The sequence below is a fragment of the Oryctolagus cuniculus genome, chromosome 10 (genome assembly GCF_051225735.1).
Source record: "Oryctolagus cuniculus isolate XC-2025 breed Fujian yellow rabbit chromosome 10, ASM5122573v1, whole genome shotgun sequence".
Lineage (NCBI taxonomy): Eukaryota > Metazoa > Chordata > Mammalia > Lagomorpha > Leporidae > Oryctolagus > Oryctolagus cuniculus.
This window is the reverse complement of record NC_142876.1, coordinates 116,521,993-116,542,656: the sequence shown is the minus strand read 5'-3', so window position 1 is coordinate 116,542,656 and position 20,664 is coordinate 116,521,993. Positions and strand designations below refer to the sequence as shown.

At 46.1% G+C, this 20,664-nt stretch overlaps 1 protein-coding gene across 15 annotated transcripts in view; it reads left to right on the top strand.

Annotated features, from left to right (window-relative positions):
• IFT122 (intraflagellar transport 122) overlaps positions 1-20,664 on the top strand; it is a 72,847-nt gene that overhangs the window by 9,721 nt on the left and 42,462 nt on the right. For all 15 annotated transcript variants that reach the window (XR_011379651.2, XR_016215063.1, XR_016215064.1 and 12 more), the window contains 5 exons: positions 4,063-4,141; positions 5,758-5,834; positions 7,949-8,015; positions 9,010-9,156; positions 12,616-12,691. Coding sequence is in view for 6 of the 15 variants with exons in the window: in XM_051851735.3 (XP_051707695.3) it covers positions 4,063-4,141; positions 5,758-5,834; positions 7,949-8,015; positions 9,010-9,156; positions 12,616-12,691 (446 nt within the window). In the remaining 9 variants the exon portion in view is untranslated. The remainder of the gene's footprint in view (positions 1-4,062; positions 4,142-5,757; positions 5,835-7,948; positions 8,016-9,009; positions 9,157-12,615; positions 12,692-20,664) is intronic.

The window sequence follows — 20,664 nt, the reverse complement described above, 5'->3', positions numbered from 1 at the left end:
AGTATTTATTGAGCAACCATGCTACAAAGATAAAATCTTGTTACTTTTTATTCAAGGGAAACAACATAAAACAACTTGGAAATAATAGTAATAATAGCTAATTTTTTAAAGCATTGATTCTATGTTGTGAACACTTGGTATGATCCAGTGTGTGTGTGTGTGTGTGTGTGTGGTCCTTTAATCTTCATATTAACTCTGCCGGTAAATGCAAATATTGTATCCTTTTTTCAGATGAGGAAATGAAAGCAGAGAGGTAGTCAGTAGATCATTGCAGGTCACACAGCTGGTCAGTGATGTCACTAGCATTCTTTTTTTTTATTTATTTGACAGTGAGAGAGACAGAGAGAAAGGTCTTCCTTCCGTTGGTTTACCCCCCAAATGGCCGTTACGGTTGGAGCTACGCCTCCTCCTGGTCTCCCACGCAGGTGCAGGGCCCAAGCACTTGGGCCATCCTCCACTGCCCTCCCGGGCCACAGCAGAGAGCTGGACTGGAAGAGGAGCAACCGGTGCCCATATTAGATGCTGGCGCCACAGGCAGAGGATTAGCCAAGTGAGCCACAGCGCGGGCCCTATCACTAGTGTTCTTGAATCAGAGGCTGAGCCCAGGGCCCATGCCCATGTATCTGCTGCCTGCCAGGGTGTGGGAGGAGAGACACAGATCGTAATGAAAGGGAGCAGCTTCTGTTTGGGCTTTGCGGCAGTGTCGGGGCTCACCTCAGTACCCCTGCTGCAGCTACCATGACAGGTGCCTTCTGGGTATTATCGCAGCTGACCCCCACAAAGAGCCTATGAGGAAAGATTATTCATGCTTTCTGTTTCGGTTAAAGATACTGAGGCTTAGGGAGCAGTGACTTGTCCCAGGTCACCTTCCACTTGCTCTAAGAATGGAGTCTAACAGTTCTTTTTTTTTTTTTTTTTTTTTTTTAACAGGCAGAGTGGATAGTGAGAGAGAGAGAGACAGAGAGAAAGGTCTTCCTTTGCCGTTGGTTCACCCTCCAATGGCCGCCGCGGCCGGCGCGCCGCGGCCGGTGCACCGCGCTGATCCGATGGCAGGAGCCAGGAGCCAGGAGCCAGGTGCTTTTCCTGGTCTCCCATGGGGTGCAGGGCCCAAGCACCTGGGCCATCCTCCACTGCACTCCCTGGCCACAGCAGAGAGCAGGCCTGGAAGAGGGGCAACCGGGACAGAATCCGGCGCCCCAACCGGGACTAGAACCCGGTGTGCTGGCACCGCTAGGCAGAGGATTAGCCTAGTGAGCCGCGGCGCCGGCTGGAGTCTAACAGTTCTTAACAAGCTGGCAAAACTTGGCCATGCTCAACTCTGCAGAGTATTCGAGGGCTCCCCAGTGTTTGCTGTGGGATGCCCTGATCCTCTTTGGACTGTTTGTAAACCTGTAACAGTGGAATAAGTCCGTACTCATTGTAGACTGCCTGTTTCCAGTCCTTTCTCTCATGAAGCCCAGGTGGTTTGTGAATATAAACCTCTGCTTAAATCATTTCTTTGGCTTCCCACTGCTTTGTGATAAAGGGCAAGATCTCTGTTGTGGCCCTAAAGCCCCTGGAGGTCCTTCTACTACCCACTTTACTCTATGTTCTCAGTGTTCCATGCTGGCTCCCCTACACTCCTCAGTTATGCTTTGCTTTTCCTGCCTCTGGGCCTTTGCACATCTCTTCTACCATGTGGATAAACCCTTCTCTCTTTGCACCTGGCCAAGCTCCGCTCATCTTTTCCATTGTACTGTCATCTCAGTTAGGTCATCCTGGAGATGTTGACCAAAGAGTATAAGGTTTCAGCCGGGCAAAAAGAATAGGCTTTTGAAGTCTGTTGTACAGCATGGTGACCATAGTCAATAATAGCATATACTTCAAAATTGCTGAAAGAATAAATGTTAACTGTTCTCACTACAAAAAAATAAGCTTCTGATGTGATATATTAATTAGCTTGATATGAGCATTGTATGATGTATACATGTATCAAAAGATCACATTGTATCCATAAGTATGTGCAATTATTATTTGTCAAATTAAAATCCAAGTGTTGAGGCCGGTGTTGCGGCACAGTGGGTTAAGCTGCTTCCTGTGATGCAGGCATCCTATTTGAGCACAGGTTTGAGTCTTGGCTGCTCCGCTTCCCATCCAGTTCCCGCTGACACACCTGGTGAAGCAGCAGATGATGGCCTGAGTGCTTGAGCCCCTGCTACCCACATGGGAGGTCTGGTTGGAGCTCTAGGCTCCTGACTTTGCTCTGGCCCAGCCCTGGCTATTGTTTCCTTTTGGGGAGTGAACCACAGGTGGAGGTTCTCTCTCTCTCTCTAACTCTAAATAAATAAATCTTAAAAAAAATGTAAATGTTGTTTTACCACACGCCCACCTGCATGCATGCACACTGCTACTGTTATGAGAGCACTGAATTCATCTTTTGAGAGAGAGACATTTATTATGATTCCAGGCCTGCAGGGAGATGGGGCAGATAACATCAAAACCCAAATCAGTCTCATCGTTCAGAACGGGGTTTGGGAATTTATGGAGTTAGGGTAAATGGGATGTAACTGGGCAAAACTAAGTGACAGAAGGTGATAGGTGCAGCGGCAAGGGCTGCAGAACGCCTTCTGAGCAAGCGCCATGATAACTCAGGCCTTTACGTCCATCGCATGCTCAGAGCTGGCTGCTGACTCATCATCAGAGGTGTCAGCATTGTAATGAACCAGCAGCAGGCATGGTGGTGGGGTGGTTAAGCTGTTGTTTGGAACCCATGCTTTCCATGTTGAAATGCCTAGGCTTGAGTCCTGCTTACTTTTCCAAACTGTCCTTCTGCTGTGTGCACCCTGAGATACAGCAGCTGTTGGCTGGGGTACTTAGGTCCCTGCCACCCATGTGTGAGATCCAGATGAAGTTCCAGGCTCCTGGCTTCTGCCTTCCCCAGTCCTGGCTGTTATGGGCATTTGGAGAGTGAACCAGAAGGTGGAAGTTTGATCTCTCCTTCCTTCCTCTCTTTCTCTGTCACCCTGCCTTTCAAATAATTTTTATTTTTAATCTAAAAACTGAAGGAAAAAAGACACATTATAATTAATCATTCAGCTACTCTCCATTCAGTCAGAGTCAGCCTGCTCAGGCTCTGGTTACAATATTGTATGCAGCCTTTTGTGTCTGGTTATATCAGAGACCCCAAAAGACAGTTCCACAGATTTTTACAAAAGATTACTTTTGGGGGAGGGCAGGTTGCAGTGGGCAGGCAGGTGACTTTTAGGGGCTGTCAGTATGACAGTATGGGCAGCTAAAGGAAGCATGCTGTTAAGCAAGGGAAGGAGGATCCTTTGTTGTCTGTGGTTTAATAAATATTATTTTTAAACTTTTATTTAATAAATATAAATTACAAAAGTACAACTTTTGGATTATAGTGGCTTTCCCTCCCATCCGAACCATCGCATCTCTCACTCCCTCTCCCATCCCATTCTTCATCAAGATTCATATTCAATTATCTTAACATATAGAAGATCAACTTGGTATATACTAAGATTTCAACAGTTTGCACCTGCACAGATACACAAAGTATAAAGTACTGTTTGAGTAGTAGTTTTACCGTTAATTTGCATAGTACAACACATTAAGGACAGAGATCCTACATGGGGGGCAAGTGTACAGTGACTCCTGTTGTTGATTTTGTGGTTTAGTAAATAAATGAGGTCCCCAGTTCTTTCATCAGACTCGCGTCTTCCTGCCATGTCTCATTTGTGGTGGATTCATTCATTTGAATGGCTGCTTCTTTGCTGGACTAAATGCCCTGAGAGCAGCCATGTGTGTTTTAATCACAGCTCACTCTGGGCGCAGAATCCAATACCTGCATGCGGTAGCCCTCCGTGCATCTGGTTTGCTCACTGCAGAGCAGGCTTTGAACCCAAATGTTCCAACTCCATGGTCCTTCCTCCTAGAACTTAGAACAAGTAGTTGAGAAAGAGCTGACACTTAGGTACTTAAAGGACTGGTCTTTTTTTTTTTTTTAAGAACTCTTTGGGAAATTCTGGTTTGAAATACATGTGAGGATTTTCTTTTCAAAAACACTTTTAGGCAAGCGCTTTGCTTCTGGATCAGCTGACAAAAGTGTTATTATTTGGACATCCAAGCTGGAAGGCATCTTGAAGTACACGTAAGTCACCATTTAGGTGTGTGCTGTTGTTCGTTTGACACAGGAATAGTAGCAAAAGCCCCTTAGAAAGGCTGTGAGGAAGAACTTTTTTCTCTGAAATTGAATTTGATAATAAGTTATGGGGGAGGGTGGGTTTAGGGACTAAGTGAATGAGCATTTCTTGAGCATTTCTTGAGCACTTGCCAGGTTGGCTCAGCGCCTGGCTGGGGATTTTTGCTCCTCTCAGTTAATCCGAATGGGCACGTCCCATCCCACCCCCACGCTGTCCTCTCGGTGTCCCCATCTCAGGAAGTGGTCTCACATCCACCCGTAGTAAAAGCCAGAAGTTGAGGGTCCGAGTGCTCCAGGCCGTTCTCACTGTTGGGGCTCTGTTCATGGTCCCCCTCCCTCCATAAGTTAACCTCCACTTTCCCAGTCGACCCCGGCTCAGATGGCGCTGCCTCTGAGAAGCCCGTCCTGCTCTGCCCGCCCGGAGCGGGGTTCGCTGTGGCATTGGCAGCAGTTGTAGTTTTGCATTTGTGCTGGTGACTCATCCATATCAGCCTGTGCACTCCAACAAGGCAGACACTGCATGTGTTTTTGTTCACTCTTTGGTCTCTGGTGTCTTGTGCAGTGCCTGGTCCATAGTACGTACTCAACAGTTTTCTTTGTTTTTTAACTGTGGTAAGATGTACCTGACATAAAATGTTATCCTAACCATTTTCAGTGTACGGCTCAGTAGAATATGAAGTACAGTCACTTTGTACAACCCGTCTCCAAAAGCTCTTATCTTGCAGAAGTAAAACTCTACACCTACTTAAAACAGTTTCCCTTTCCCCTTCCCTCCAGCCTTTGGCGCCAACCATTCTACTTTGTGCTCCTCGAATTAGACTGTTCTGGGTATCTCATATGAGTGCAGTCATTTGTCCTTTTATGATCTTAGCATAATGTCCTCCAGCTGCCTCCATGTGGTAGCTTGTGTCGGAATAGCCTTCCTTGTTAAGGCTGAATAATACACTGTTGTAGGGAGAGAGCACGTTTTACTCATCTGTTCATGTGTTGATGAGCACTTGGTGACTTCCGCCTCTTGGTCATCATACATAATGCTGCTGTGCACACAGGTGTACCACTGAGGAAACACTAGGTAAAGTGTTACTCAGAAGTGAAAGAATAAAACTGGAGCCAAGATGCCATGTGTGGTATGGGACTCTGAATTTTCACTGTTACCTAAAGATTTATTGTGTTTCCAGATCTTGGTCTGCAGTGTCTTCATGGCACCACCACCCTGTATTTCCAGGATTCTGCAAACACAAAGAGTAAAGCAGCGACCAGAGCACTTCCTCTGTACCTGGCAGCAGACCAGGTGCCTTCGTTCGGTTTACACACTGGAGGTGTCCCTCAGGATGGCCCTGGAGGAGGTGGTATTTTAACTGGGCCAGGATAATGGTTAGGTAATGGCAGTGGGGTTGAGAAGCAAGCCAGGAGACAGAGCATTAATCCCTGTGCTTTTGTTGGTCACCTGCAGGAGAGCCTGCGGTGGGAAGTCAGGCTGCGGTTGCATTGTTAAAATCCTCATTTGTAGCCACTGAGACACTTATGGTTTGCTGTATAATAATCTATAGTTGTTTGCTCTTCAGGCACAATGATTCTATCCAGTGTGTGTCCTACAACCCTGTGACCCACCAGCTGGCATCTTGCTCCTCCAGTGATTTTGGTAGGTTATGATTCTCAGTATTTGTCCTGGAATAACTGAAAATGTGGGCAAAAAAGGCTGGAATCTCTTTAGAAGGTGGTGGTTTTCTCTGAGCATTGATAGTATTTCTCTACCTTCAGTGACTCATGGGAGGCTGTCAGTTGTTCTTTAAATTGTATAGAATCCAAGACACCGAATAATGACCTTGAGTCTGGCAAGACTTTAGAGATAACAAGGGCCCCAGGGGAGGAAGTGGTAAGAAGGATGGAGGGCACAGGCATAAGTTGGCGTTGCCACCTCTCGGAAGCCTTCCCCAACCCACCTGGCATGGACAGTTCCCCTGTCCCCAGCTTGGCATTTGCCCACATCCAGGTGTGTGGGAAATTCCTTGCTGTGTCAGCATGGTCGTGTGGTGTGTCATAGTTCCTTGTTTAGGTGGCTGTAACTGCCCTTCCTGAGGCTGGAACACCTTGAGGAGTCCCTCCTGGCCCCATGGGTGGCAGGGAAAAGTTTCAAGGAGGAAGAGGGGGCGGGAGGGAGAGCAATGGGGCAGAGGCTTGTAGATTTTCTCTACTAAAGGTTCTCAGCCCTCTGAGTTCTCTCTTCCTTGCTGAGAGATTGTGGGTCCCCTGGCACAGCTGTTAGGTGTGGAGTTAGAGACCTAAGCCTGTCAGTATTCAGTGGAACATAGCAGCCCCACCCCTTTGTCCCCCTCTACTTCACTGAGGTTCCAAAAAGAGGGTGGAGTTGAAAGCATATTGTGTAAGTGAATGGTAAGGGACTGCTATTTTAAAATGTTAGCATTTTCTCCATGTGATTCACTGGTCTAAGGGGTTCATTTGGGAATTAAAACAACAAAATAGAATCCCCACCCTCAGGAAACTTGTGGTCCTGCAGGGTGGTAGGATTGGTAAGGATATACTCAGTCGTCATGTTGTTGTATGCTTACAATGTGCTGGGCCCTGTGCTCTGTGGCAGCCCCAGAGGTCAGGTTTTATTCTCATTCCCACTGCACTGCGGAGAAAGAACTAGGCCTCAGAGCAGTTTGGTGATCACTGGAGGTCACTTTGCCAGTAGGAGGTAGAAACAGGGCTTGGACCCAGGCCAGGGCACTGTGTCCAGAGCTGCTGTGGCAGGCACTGCTGAGGGAGGCCCAGGAGGGAGGGGTTTCCTCCAGCTGGCTCGGTGGAGTGCAGATAATGTACACAGGTGGAACTGTTTGGGGGATGCATTCTGAACCTGGGGAAGGGCAATAAACAACTTGTTTGAGGAGGCACCTGGCTGTGTAAATATATTTGTGCATTGTATTTCCCTTTTTGTCATGCTTCACAGCTCTGGCAAAGAGTAGTGTGTGCTTGTTTTGTGGGCATACATCTGGTGCTGTCGGGCTGAGCCAAGGTGTCAAGGGGCAGACAGGAACAAGCCTAATGTGACCCGTGGGCCATGGATGGGGCACAGCTCACCTACGGTCATGTGCTGTCAGGGAGACCTGGCGAGGAAACAGGACTTGCAGAAAGCATAACTCGTTACTTTGAATACTGATGTGCTCTGGCTCCAGTGTCCTAGTTACGGTTGGAGAAGCTGTCATTTCTTTGAGAGTTAAGTCTCTGAAAAGTTGGCTGGAATATCACCAGTTTATTTTTCCTCTAGAAATAATTATAGATTCCCAGTCAATTGCGAAGATAGTACAGAGATGTCTCCTGTACTCTTCATCCAGTTTCCCCAAATGGATGCATCTTATATAATGTATCAAAACCAGGAAACTGGGTCTGGCACAGGATGGCTAAGTGGTTTGGTCGTTTTATCACACATGTGGGTTTCCATTGTCCTTACACAGAACTGTTCCATCACCACACAAGCAGTTCTTAGGACCACACCCACCCTCCTGACCTCCTATTGTCCCTAGCCCCTGGTAACCATGAATGTGATCTTCATTTCTGTAATCGTATCATTTAAGATTGTTAGAAGTGGCTATGAAGAATTGTAGGACTTTCTGAGCCTGGCTTTTTCACTCAGCATAAAGTCCTGGAGATGAGACCCACCTGGGTTGCTCTATGAGTCAATAATTTGTTCCTTTTCATTGCCAAGGTGTATTCCAACCAGTGTGTCTTCTTTTATATTATTGTGTGTTGAAGGGCTGTGGTCTCCGGAACAGAAGTCTGTCACCAAATATAAATCAAGCAGCAAGATCACCTGCTGCAGGTAGGTGAAGGGCAGCTTTGAAGACAGGCTTTATTGCCTCTGGAGAAGAAGCTCTCAGAAGTCCGTTATCTCACACAGCTGAGAAGGCCTTAGGTTAATTAGTTGGTTTGGGCCTTTTTTTTTAATCTCTTTTTTTGCTTTTCTCGTCTTCCTGCTGGGAAAGACCTGGGCCCGTGACCCTCACGCCAGTGAGGACTCTGCAGTCGCCCTCCTGCCATTTTGTGGCAGCAAGCCTGGCAGCAAGCAGAGTTTCTCTGGAAATGTGAGGCTGTCCATCATCGGGCAGTGTGTGTTGGGGAGAAAGCACAGGCTTCGACTTGCTAGACCTGGGTTAGAATCCAGATTCTCTCACTGACAGGCTCTGTGACCTCAGGAAAGCTACCGAATCCCTCTGAGATAGAGCTTCAGGCTCCTTGTCTCTGACAGATGCGGGAAAAAAACACTGACTTGATAGTGTTGTTGTGAAAGACATACAAACTAACCAGTGTGAGGCATGCAGCACGACACCTGGTGTGCAGGAGGCACTCTGTCAGGGCGGCTCTTCCTGCTGCTCCACTTCTTAGTGTAGCCCTTGGACTCAGCATGTGTTGAACGCCTCCCGCCAGGCATGCCCAGTTCCAGGGGCTGGGATCACCAAGACAGAGAGTCTGTCCCTAGTCCATCACCTTCACTTCAGCCACACTCAGTGAATTCCTAAGGTGCTCTAGTAGGGAGTGGGGCTGCTTCAAAGCCAAGGGCGGTCATGGAGGGATGCATGGCGGGCTGTGGGAGCTCAGGAAAAGGCACTGCTGCCTTCATTTCTCATTGCTGGTTCCAGGTAAGTGGGGTTTTGTTAGGTGCTCTGATTTTGTATCAGGATCAGGAGTGATAGCACCGTAACTAGCCACTGTGGCTTCAACAGATGTTCTTTTAAACCATGGCGTCATCTTCACTGGTTTTGCTTTCTGTGTGTTCCCCTTCCTCTCCTCCTGCATTTTGTCACTTGTGTGCACAGCTGGACGAATGATGGTCAGTACCTGGCTCTGGGGATGTTCAATGGTGTCATCAGCATACGGAACAAAAATGGTGAGGAGAAAGTGAAGATTGAGCGGCCGGGGGGCTCCCTCTCCCCGATATGGTCCATCTGCTGGAACCCTTCCAGGTACTTGTATGGCTGTATTCCTTCTAGGACAGACATAATTAGGAGGAAGGGCTTTCTCAGCAGCCTGAGTTCTTTCTGTCTTCCAGAGGTCTCCGTACAAATGCTTCTCACCTCACTTGACTGGTCTGTTTTGGAACCCATTCCACTTGAATGGAATTTTAAAAGAGCCTATCTTGAGTTTTGGAAAGAATCCCAGAGATTTGCCCAAACAGATGAGCTATCTAGGCCAGCCCCAAGAGTATGGGGTGTGCACGTGTGCACGTGTGAGGAGAGCGTGAGCAAGATAGGAGGGCCGCATCCTTATGCATTAATAGCTGAGCCCTTCCTGTGGCTTTTTGTCTTTCCTTTATTCACTTCTTCCTTCCAAGTCTGGGCAGAATATATGCCCACTTGTTAATAAACAGCTTTTCATGCATCTTTTCTGCTGCCCATGCCAAAAAAAACACAAAAACCAAAATTAAGTCTACAAATGTCCTAAAATCCTAAACGTCCACAGTTGGCATCTGACTTGTCAAATCTTGCACATGCTCTCCTTTCTATGCCCATATGACACTGAGGGTGGACTAATAGCTTTAAATACTCTTTGTATAATCCTACAATATTAAATCAACAGCACCCCCACAAAGTTTTCTGAAGGCAAACTGAAGGACTTAATTAGCACCCCAATGTCATCTTATAGGTGGGTGCCTACTTGACTTGGGAGGTTCTTTAACTTGAATGCCTTTCCTATGCCAGTTTGTTATGCTCTTTCCTGAATAATGTTCAGTCCAGACTGTATCGTACATGTCTAATGCCATCAGAGGCCATTAGCCTACCTCACAGTTCCTGCTGTTTGATTTTGTGGCCACAGATATCTTTGTGGCTTCAGGCTACCATTTTTAATTCATGAGAAGCAGGATGCCCAGTGTACCTGGTGGCCATGTTCTTCCGGGTAGGGTTCAGGGGCTTCTTGACAGGTTTTGAAATTATAGCTTTAGAGTAGTTTAAGGTGATGTGATTGTGAACAACCATTTACTGTCTACAGCCGTTGGGAGAGTTTCTGGATGAACAGAGAGAACAAGGATGCTGAGGAAGTCATTGTCAACAGATATTTTCAGGAAATCCCTTCCACTCTGAAGTCAGCAGTGTACAGTAGTCAGGGTAGTGAGGCAGAGGAGGAAGAGCCCGAGGAAGAGGACGACAGTCTCAGGGACAACAACTCGTGAGTGTGTCCCAAGGAGCGAGAACCCTCCTTGTAAGGGCCCAAGCCCCTTGCAAACCTGCTGGGACAGATGCTGTTGCGAAACTCCTTGGCCAAGGGGAGCAGTTCAGGGGCTGGGGGAACTGATGGTGGGAGCCCCTGCAACACAGGGAAGCACACCCTTAAAATTCATGTCAAGGTTATAATGTAACCCTGAGAAACTGTAGGAAGTACTGAGAAATGTAAAGGAGATGGTTCAACTTTGGCGTAAAACCCCACCCTCTGAGGAAGTCACTGTTGGCATTTTGGTGTGTTCCTCTCAGTCTTTTAGTGTGTTCATGTAATGAGCTGTATCATATCCTCCTTTTCTTTTTTTTCCCCACTTAACATCCTACACTGAACTCATGCCAGTAACACTGAAATCCTCTGAAAAGCATGCTTTTTAATGTAAGCACTGTATGTCCTTGCATGGATGCCCTGTTACTGAACGCATTTCTGAGCCTTGTCCCGTGTTGTACCTGGCTTGCATTTGCTAGGACACTCATTAGCAGGGAGTCACTCATCTTTACCCACAGTCCTAACACCCTGGTCCTGGCTGTCCAGCCTTTCTTTCTTCTCTTCAGTCGAGATGACCTATAGGGGAAACGCTGGCAGGTGGGAGTGGGGAAAGCTGGGGCAGCCAGGGTATTTCGAGGGGGCGATAGTGATCAAGCTTGGACTTTCCAGGCTGTGTCTGTGTTGCCTGAGGTTGCTTGGAAGAACCTCCAGGTCATGGGTGCAAAGAGGGACAAGGAAAAGAGGAAAGGGAGGCTTCAGGCTTGCATATGTGCTTCAGCCAGAGCAGCCTTTTGTTGTTCAACCTGAGTATGTGCTTTGGTGAAGAATTCCATTGCCTGGGGGTGGGGGGAAGAGTTTAAAAACAAACAAACAAAACCCACCAATCCAGCCTATAAGTGGCCTCCCCAAGAGGGCTTGCTGCAGGCTGGGCTCTTGGACTGAGTTTGGACTTCAGCGCCAGGCAGAGCTCACCTCCAGGTCCCCTCCTGTTAACACTCCTCTCCATCTTTGTCTTTTTTCTCTGAGTTCTGAATTGGTGCCTCTGTGACATTTACCACTTTGTTGCTGTTGACTAGGTTCTCCAAACAAGGCTGCACCGCAGTGTCTACCTGTTCACTGATGCTTCCAGTGACTCCAAGTACTGCACTCTGAAAAGCTGAAATTAATTAACAAAGAACAGGCGACATCAGATGGATTAAGACCCAGCCTCAGAGGCCTCTGTCTTGTATTAGATTCCCAGCTTCCACCTGGGAGGCACCAATCCCTCAGCTTCTTGGTTTCAGAGACAGCTAGCTGTTGGTCTTGAGTCCATTGCTCTTTTTGTTAGATCCAGTCAGAAACCATTTCATCTGTTTGGGGACCCCAAATGCAATAGAAACTAGTTTTAGGTGTTGATTTTCCCTTTTTAGTAAGATTTTTCTTCTTCTTTTTTTTCTTTTTGACAGGCAGAGTGGACAGCGAGAGAGAGAAAGAGACAGAGAAAGGTTTTCCTTTTCTGTTGGTTCATCCCCTAATGGCCGCTGCGGCCGGCGCGCTGTGGCCGGCGCACCGTGCTGATCCAAAGCCAGGAGCCAGGTGTTTCTCCTGGTCTCCCATGCGGGTGCAGGGCCCAAGGACTTGGGCCATCCTCCACTGCACTCCTGGGCCACAGCAGAGAGCAGGCCTGGAAGAGGGGCAACCAGGACAGAATCCGGCGCCCCGACCGGGACTAGAACCCGGTGTGCCGGTGCCGCAAGGCGGAGGATTAGCCTAGTGAGCCGCGGCGCCGGCAGATTTTTCCTTTTTAAGAAGAAGCAAGCTTCCACTCTGTCTATTAAAAGATCAGATAGTCCGTGCCTTCCCCCTGCAAAAGGTGTTTCTCTGCTGTCTTATCTGCTAGTGCATAGGAGAACACTCTAGGGTCTGTATCCTTGCTCTGGCTTGGTGCTACCCAGGAAGCTCTGGAATGAGGAGTTTCTGCTGTGCAGCTCTGGCTCTGTCCCAGCACCGTCAGCTCATGGCAGGAATTCAGTGAAATAGCACATCCCACCTCCCCTTCCTCCCACTGGACTGATTGATGGGTTGGACCTAATTACAACTTTTGGCCTCAGAAAAACTGGACAGTTTGGCAGCCTGACAGCCTGGCCAGGGCTTTCTTTTTCCTGTTGTTTGTTGAACTTTGAGGGCTACACTCATCAACAGACCATGGCCCCTCATAACCTCTTTTGTCTTCCATTGATTAGAGAGGATCATAATGACATCCTGGCTGTGGCTGACTGGGGACAGAAACTTTCCTTCTACCAACTGAGTGGAAAACAGGTATGGAACTCTGTGTAAAGCCTGTTGCAGTGAAGCCCATTGTGGTATATTCCCCTTTCTGAGCTTGTTTTATTAATTATCCATGGTCATTGTTACCTCCAACTTGTTGAGTATTTATACCATACCAGGAACTGCACTCAGGGTTTCATATACTTTATTCATTGACTTCTTATAAAATCCTGTGAAGTAGGGGCCTTCACTGTTAACTTTTTAGAAACAAGTAGACTTAGTCAGTGAAATGTTACACCCAGGGTGCTACCTAGTTGGTAGTAAAGAGTGGAACCTGGGGGCCAGTGCTGTGGTATTCAGGAGCCATAGAAAACAAGATGTGGATTGGTCAGATTCTTGCTTCACAAGAATTTATTTCTTTTTTTTTATTTTTAAAGATTTACATATTTATTTAAAAGGCAGAGTTTTGGAGAGAGAGAGAGAGAGAGAGAGAGAGAGATATCTTCCATTCACTGGTTCATTCTCCAAATGGTCACAATGGCTAGAGCTGGGCTGATTTGAAGCCAGGATCTAGGAGCTTCTGCTGGGTCTCTCACGTGGGTGCAGGGGCCCAAGTGCTTGGGCCATCATCCACTGCTTTCTCAGGCACATTAGTAGGGCCCTGGATCAGAAGTGGTGGAGCCGGGACTTGAACCGTCACCTATTGGTGGATGCCCGCACTGCAGGTGGTGGCTTTACTCACTATGCCGTGGTGCCAGCCCAAGAATTCTTAATTTCTTTGGCATGTGGATCAAAAAGTAGAGAACATCATGGTAGGATGACCAGAGAGTAGACAGGAAATGGCAAGGATTAGAGTGAAGGCGGGTATGGGTTACATACCATAGCCAAGCAGGTAAGAAGTATGGCTTGCTCGGAATTGGAACCTTCCAGTTTTTGGTGTCATGATAAAAAGAAGAGTTCCGGGAGTGTGGAGCCCAGCTTTGTGGCCATGTTTTCTGCCCCTGTCTTACCACTGGTCATTTCTTCAGCAGTTTAATTAAGAAAAGATAAAGGTAGCAGGTAATGAAGTGCTTTCAGTTTCCTGTGGCTGATTTCCCAAAGCTTCCTTGTCGTTATCCTACATCTAGATTCCCTTGCACTGTCTATTCATCCACAAATATGTGTCTACCATCATCTAACAAAAACATACTGGCACATTCACTTTGTCCCAGACCCTGGGCCTGGATGTTGAAGACTCCTGGGAATTGATAACCACACTATACTGGGAAGGAGGGGGTCTTGTTGCAATAGTGACAGTAAGAAAAGAGTTCAACATTATGGTTAGGGTCATGGGAAATAATCGTGCATTTGTTCAGCCCTGGAGCTCATGTTGTGGCCCAAAGCATTTGAATGATAAACTACCTCATTCTGCTGACATGGCAACTGCAACTTGTTTTAGAAAATAACACTGTTTTCATGGTGGCAAAGTGTTTTAACTCTAGCAAGATTTAGAATTAATTATAGGGTGGTGAGGTAAATCAAACTCAGACTTTTATATGAGGCTGAGGTATAATTTGTGTAGTTTTGTCATTTTTGGTGCTTATAATATTTTAAAAGATCTGACTTAATAATAATAGATGATATTTATTGAATTCCAGGTATTGTTTAAATCCTTTAAAAGGATTAACTCTTTTAATCTATATCAGCCTTATGAGGCAGGTACTGTCATCAGTTCAGTTACTTTGTGTGTAAGGAAATTGAGGCACAGAGAGGGTCAGCAGTTTGTTGAAAGGCACACAGTTTAGTCAGGGGGCCAACCCTGGTTTGGAACCCAGGACACTGGTATCAGAATCCATATTAGAATATCCATTAGATTAGATTGTGATAACCATTTAAAAGTTGTATTGAGTAATTAATTTTATGCTTCTGATTGTAAGTGCAACATTTTTTATTAAATTTTTCTACTTACTGAGATTTTTGAACCTATACATTTATGTCTTTATGTCTTTCAGAAAATGTGGGAAAATTTGGCCATTATCTCTTCAAATACTTTGTCTTCTGCATTCTGCCCTTTTCTTAATTACACTTACATTAGACCTTGATATCCTCCAGGTCACTGGGGTACCCTGTTCATTTTTTAAAACCTTTTTTATTCCTTTTAATCTTCATATTAGAGGATTTCTGTTGTTGAGTATTCAAACTTCGTTGACTCTGCTGTAATCTAATAGTCTCTGTTAGAATCATCCAGTGCATTTTGATAATTGTGTTTTTCAGTTGTAAAATTTCTGTTTGGTTCTTTTTTTTCCCTGTTTTTTCATTCATTACTAACATGTTTTTGTTTATATCCTTAATCATAGCTTAAAAGGCTGATTTAAAATTTTCATCTGTTAATTCTAACATCTGGGTATCTTAGATCATTCTTTATTGTCTTTTCTCTTGAATATTGTTTGTATTTTGCTCTTTGGAATTTTGGATTGTATTCTGGAAAATTGTGAGTTATACAAACTGGAGACTCATTTCTGCCACCTTCCTCTGAAGATGAGTGTGTTTCTGTGTGTGTGTGTGTGTGTGTGTGTGTGCGCGTGAGAGAGAGAGAGAGAGAGTGTGTGTGTGTGTGTGTGTGTGTGTGTGTAAGTAAGCAGGCAATTTACTTTGCTGGACTCGAAATTCAGATTCTGTGTTTTCAATGATAGGCTGCAGCTAAAATCTCTGTGCATTAGTTAGGCTGCTTGGCCTCTGCATCACACATTCAAGAGTGTTCAGACAACTCAGCAGAATTTTTGTGCTGCTTTTCTCTTATTTCCCACTTCACTTTCTACTACTGTCTCTTCAGAAGTTCTTTTCTTACCCAGCATGATGCTGACAAGGTCTGCCCCTAGGCAAAAAGGAGTTAAAAAATAAATAAATAAAAAGGAGAAGCTCTCCCAGTGCCGGTCCCAGAGTCTGCTCGCCTCTGCTGACCCCCACAGCCTCCGCCCGGTTGTTCCCAGTTGGTCCAGAGTTTGCACTGGCTGCCTGCCGGAGGGCTGGGCCAGTAGGAGCTACCGAGCTGTCAGCAGGAGCTGCCAGCCTTCTGTGTTGTGACTCAAGATTTTTCATTTTCTTATTAGTATAAGAAACAGAGAAACTTTTGGTTGTTAGGGCATGTAAAATTTATGAAAAAGAAAGAAGAGTTGTGTGTATTAATCTTATCATTGCAGTTTAAATTAGTAAGGGAATTAGCAGAGCTGTAAATGGAAATGGATATTTACAGTGTTTTATGATCTGTTTGGAAATTGAGTTCACTGAACAAAACCAGTTGATCGTTCACTTTTACTACTGGTAGGAAAATGTTTATAAATTGAACTTAAGGAAAAAGTGGATTTCAAGAGCTATATCTTTTTTTTTCTTTTTAAGATTTATTTTTTTGGGGGCCGGCGCTATGGCGCAATAGGTTAATACTCCACCTGCGGCTCTGGCATCTCATATGGGTGCTGGTTCTAGTCCCGGCTGCTCCATTTCCAATCCAGCTCTCTGCTATGGCCTGAGAAAGCAGTAGAAGATGGCCCAAGCCGTTGGGCTCCTGCACTCACATGGGAAACCCAGAAGCTCCTGGCTCCTGGCTTCAGATCGGCGCAGCTCTGACCGTTGTGGCCATTGGGGAGTGAACCAACGGATGGAAGACCTTTCTCTCTGTCTCTCTCTCTCTCTCTCACTGTCTGTAACTCTACCTCTCAAATAAATAAATAAAATATTTTTAAAAAAAGATTTATTTTATTTATTTGAAAGACAGAGCCACAGAGAGAGGTAGAAACAGAGAGAGAGGTCCTCCATCCGCTGATTAACTCCCCAGATGGCCACAACAGCCGGAGCTGCACCGACCTGAAGCCAGGAGCCAGGAGCTTCCTCCGGTCTCCCACATGGGTGCAGGGCCCCAAGGACTTGGGTCGTCCTCCATTGCTATCCCACAGCAGAGAGCTGGATTGGAAGAGGAGCAGCCAGGACCAGAACCCACACCCATATGGGATGCTTGCGCCTCAGGCCAGGGCTTTAACCCTCTGCACCACAGCATTCGCCCCTCAAGAGCTATTTCTTTAACAAACAGTATTCATTAAATAATTTTAATCATCCTTAGTCTTTTTATTCACAAAGACACCCCTCAGGCAGCATAAACCTCAGGTGGCAATAAGCAGCTCAGGCTTTATTTTGTGGGGGAGACATGAACTTGAGCCTGTAGCTGCAAAATAGTGAGAGACACACTGGGGAGCCGGGCACACAGGCTGTGAGAGCACCAACCTCGGGCAGAGAGACGGGGCTGTTTCCTGGAGGGGGTGCTGTCTGTAGAGGAAAGGGAAAGAGCGCTTGTGGCTGGGCCGGGGCTGGGCAGAAAGCAGCACAGGTGAGGGCTTGGAGGCCTGGGAGGGCTGGAGCCACTTGGGCAGCTGTGAGATGTTCATTGTGGCTTCGAGCAAGATCTTGGAAGCTAAGCTCAGGAGATTTTTTTTTTTTTTAAGATTTATTTATTTATTTGAAAGTCAAAGTTACACAGAGAGAGGAGAGGCAGAGAGAGAGGGAGAGATCTTCCATCCACTGGTTTATTCCCCAAATGGCCGCAATGGCCGGAGCTGCACCGATCCAAAGCCAGGAGCCAGGAGCTTACTCTGGGTCTCCCATGCAGATGCAGGGCCCCAAGGACTTGGGCCATCTGCTACTGCTTTCCCAGGCTATAGCAGAGAGCTGGATCAGAAGAGGAGCAGCCGGGACTAGAACCGGCACCCATATGGGATGCCAGCGCTTCAGGCCGGGGCTTTAACCCGCTGTACCACAGCACCGGCCCCGATTTTTTTTTTTTTTTAAAGACATATATTTATTTGAAAGGCAGAGTTAGAGAGAGGGAGCTACAGAGAGAAGTCTCTTCCATCTGCTGGTTCACCCCCCAGAAGACCACAATGGCCAGACTTGGGTTAGACTGAGGCCAGGAGCCAGGAGCTTCTCTGGTTCTCCCACATGGATGCAAGGGCCCAATCACTTGACGCATCTGCCGCTGCTTTCCCAGGCACATTAGAGCTGGATGGGAAGCAGAGCAGTCGGGACTCAAACTGTTACTCCCATGTGGGATGCAGGTATCACAGTGGTGGCTTAGCCCTCTGCACCACAACGTCATCCCCTTCTAGGGATTTGCTGCAGAGAAATGATAACCTGTCTACAGCAAAGCTTGTACATCACTGCTCATAGTAGCATTGTGCATAATAGCCGAAAGATGGAATAAATAAAACATGGGATAGCATGTCATGGCATGTGATTTGGCAATGAAAAGGAATGTAGTACTAACATACAAGAGGTCTTCAAAATGTTCATGCAAAATACATATTATTTTATAAAATGTTTGTTTATTATTTGAGAGGCAGAGTTATATATAGAGAGAGAGACAGGGAGGTCTTCCATCCGTTGGTTCACTCCCTAAATGGCCACAATGGCTGGAGCTGGGCTGACCCAAAGCCAGGAGTTAGAAGCTTCTTCTGGGTCTCCCACATGGATGCAGGGGCCCAAGCACTTTGACATCTTCCATTGCTTTCCCAGGCTGTTTTCAGAGAGCTAGATTAGAAGAAGAGCAGCTGGGACATGAAATGGCATCCATATGGGATGCCGGTTTCAAAGGCAGAGGCTTAACCTACTACACTACAGCACCAGCTCCCAAAAAATGAATATTATGAAAAAGTGTGGATTTCAAAAATTTTTTTAGACCAAAATAAACTTACTTAATTCAATTTTACGTGAACTTTTTTGAAGTATCCTCATATGCTATAACTTGGATGAACCAGACAGAAAAGGCCACGTAGTATGTGATTCCATTTATATGAAATGTCTAGCTCAGGCAAATCTGTGTGTAGACACAAAAAGTGGGTTAGTGATTGTCAGGAATAAAGAGAGAGGAATTGAGATTGACAGCTAACAGGCGTAGTAATGTTTTATTGGGGGTTGATGGAAATGTTGTAGAATTAGATGATGATTACACAACTATGTGACTAGATTGAAAAGAAAAAAGGAAATAGGGCCTTTCAGAAGCTCCAACAGAGGAGAGATCTCAGAGCTCTCTACAAAGCTGGTTACTGGGAAACAACAAAGGAAGGGCTTTGGCATACAGGCTGGAGAGTGAGCCACTGCCTGCAGGACTTGAACCGCCACCAGCGTGTAGGCTGTAAACTGGTGCTGATGAAGGAAGAGGCAACTGCTGAGCTGTAGCCAGCCTGGGAGCTGGCTTCAGATTATAGTCTCTCTCTCTCTCTCTCTCTTTTAAAGATTTATTTTATTTATTTGAAAGACAGAGTTACAGAGGTAACTCTGTCACTCCCCAAATGACCACAACGGCCGAAGCTGCGCTGATCCAAAGCCAGGAGCCAGGAGCTTACTCTGGGTCTCCCACGCAGGTGCAGGAGCCCAAGGACTTGGGCCATCTTCTACTGCTTTCCCAGGCTATAGCAGAGAGCCGGCTCAGAAGAGGAGCAGCCAGGACTAGAAGTGGCGCCCATATGGGATGCCAGCGCTTCAGGCCAGGGCTTTAGCCCCCTGCACCACAGCGCCGACCCCCAGCTTATAGTCTCTTGACTGGTGATCACTGAGTGAAGTGTTCCAAGATGACTCGGTCTAGGATTGTCCCTTCTGCTCCAGCCTCCACACACCTGGAGAGAACCCTTGTAGAAACACGAAGAGTAAGGCCTGGGCCTCCCTTACCCCAGGTGAGCTCTTCTGTCACAACACTGCCCGGTGTATACTTGGTTAGCACGCTGCAGTTACCTGACCCACAAATCTCCAGACTCTGCGCCTCCCAGCCGTGCACGGAGCAGATCTGCTTTGGCAGCAGTGCTTGACTCAAGGAGTGAAATTTTAACTACTGAAGTTGACTTCAGAGCTTACCTTCGAATTTGCTACTAAACCAGTAAAATCTCGATGTTATATAGTTCTAATGTTATTTCCTGTTACTGTCTTTAAAAATCATTTTATTGGGGCCAGCGCTGTGGTGCAGCAGGTCAAAGCCCTGGCCTGCAGGGCCGGCATCCCATATGGGCTCTGGTTCCATTCCCAGCTGCTCCACTTACAATGCCTGGCTCCTGGCATCAGATCAGTTCAGCTCTGACCATTGTGGTCATTTGGGGAGTGAACTAGTGGATGGAAGACCTCTCTCTTTCTCTCTAGCTCTACCTCTTTCTGTAACTCTGTCTTTCAAGTAAATAAATAAATCTTAAAAATTTTAAAAACAACAAGTATTCGTTATGTATACTGTAAAAAAACTAACCTTTCTCTTGCCAAATTTCCTACTTTTTTTACAGTTAACCATTAATATTTTAGGGTGTCATTTTCCTCAATTTGTATATTAACCATACAAGCAATTTAGTTATTTTTTGTTTTCCTTGCTTGCTGATAAGGGAAAAAAAACAATTTACTGATGAGCTTCAGTTTATGAAATAATCAAAAACTTAAGTCACAGAATTAATTTGGGGCTAGGAAAGAATATAAGAATCACTTAATTATTTCATTATAAAGATAATAAAGCCTGATATACAAAGACAAACACCACATGTTCTACCTTATACATGGAAGTTGATAACAATATATAATAATATAATAATCCAATCTATTAGTGTATAATATGTAACAGATTAATAATGTATACATAAAAAAGCTATTGATTATAGACTCTAAATGGGTGAATTGTATGGTATGTGAATTATGTCTCAAAACGGAAGGAAGACCTTTCTCTCTGTCTCTCTGTCTCTCACTGTCTAACTCTGCCTGTCAAAAAAAAAAAATTAGTTATAAAGAAGTGCCTTGGGGCCAATGCTATGGCATGATGGGTAAAGCCACCGCCTACAGTGCTGGCATCCCATATGGGGTGCTAGTTCAAGTCCTGGCTGCTCAACTTACAATCCAGCTCTCTACTATGGCCTGGGAAAGCAGTGGAAGATGGCCCAAGTCCTTGGGCCCCTGCACCCACTTGGGAGACTTGAAAGAAACTCCTCCCTCCTAGCTTTGGCTCGGCCCAGCTCTGGCGATTGTGGCATTTGGGG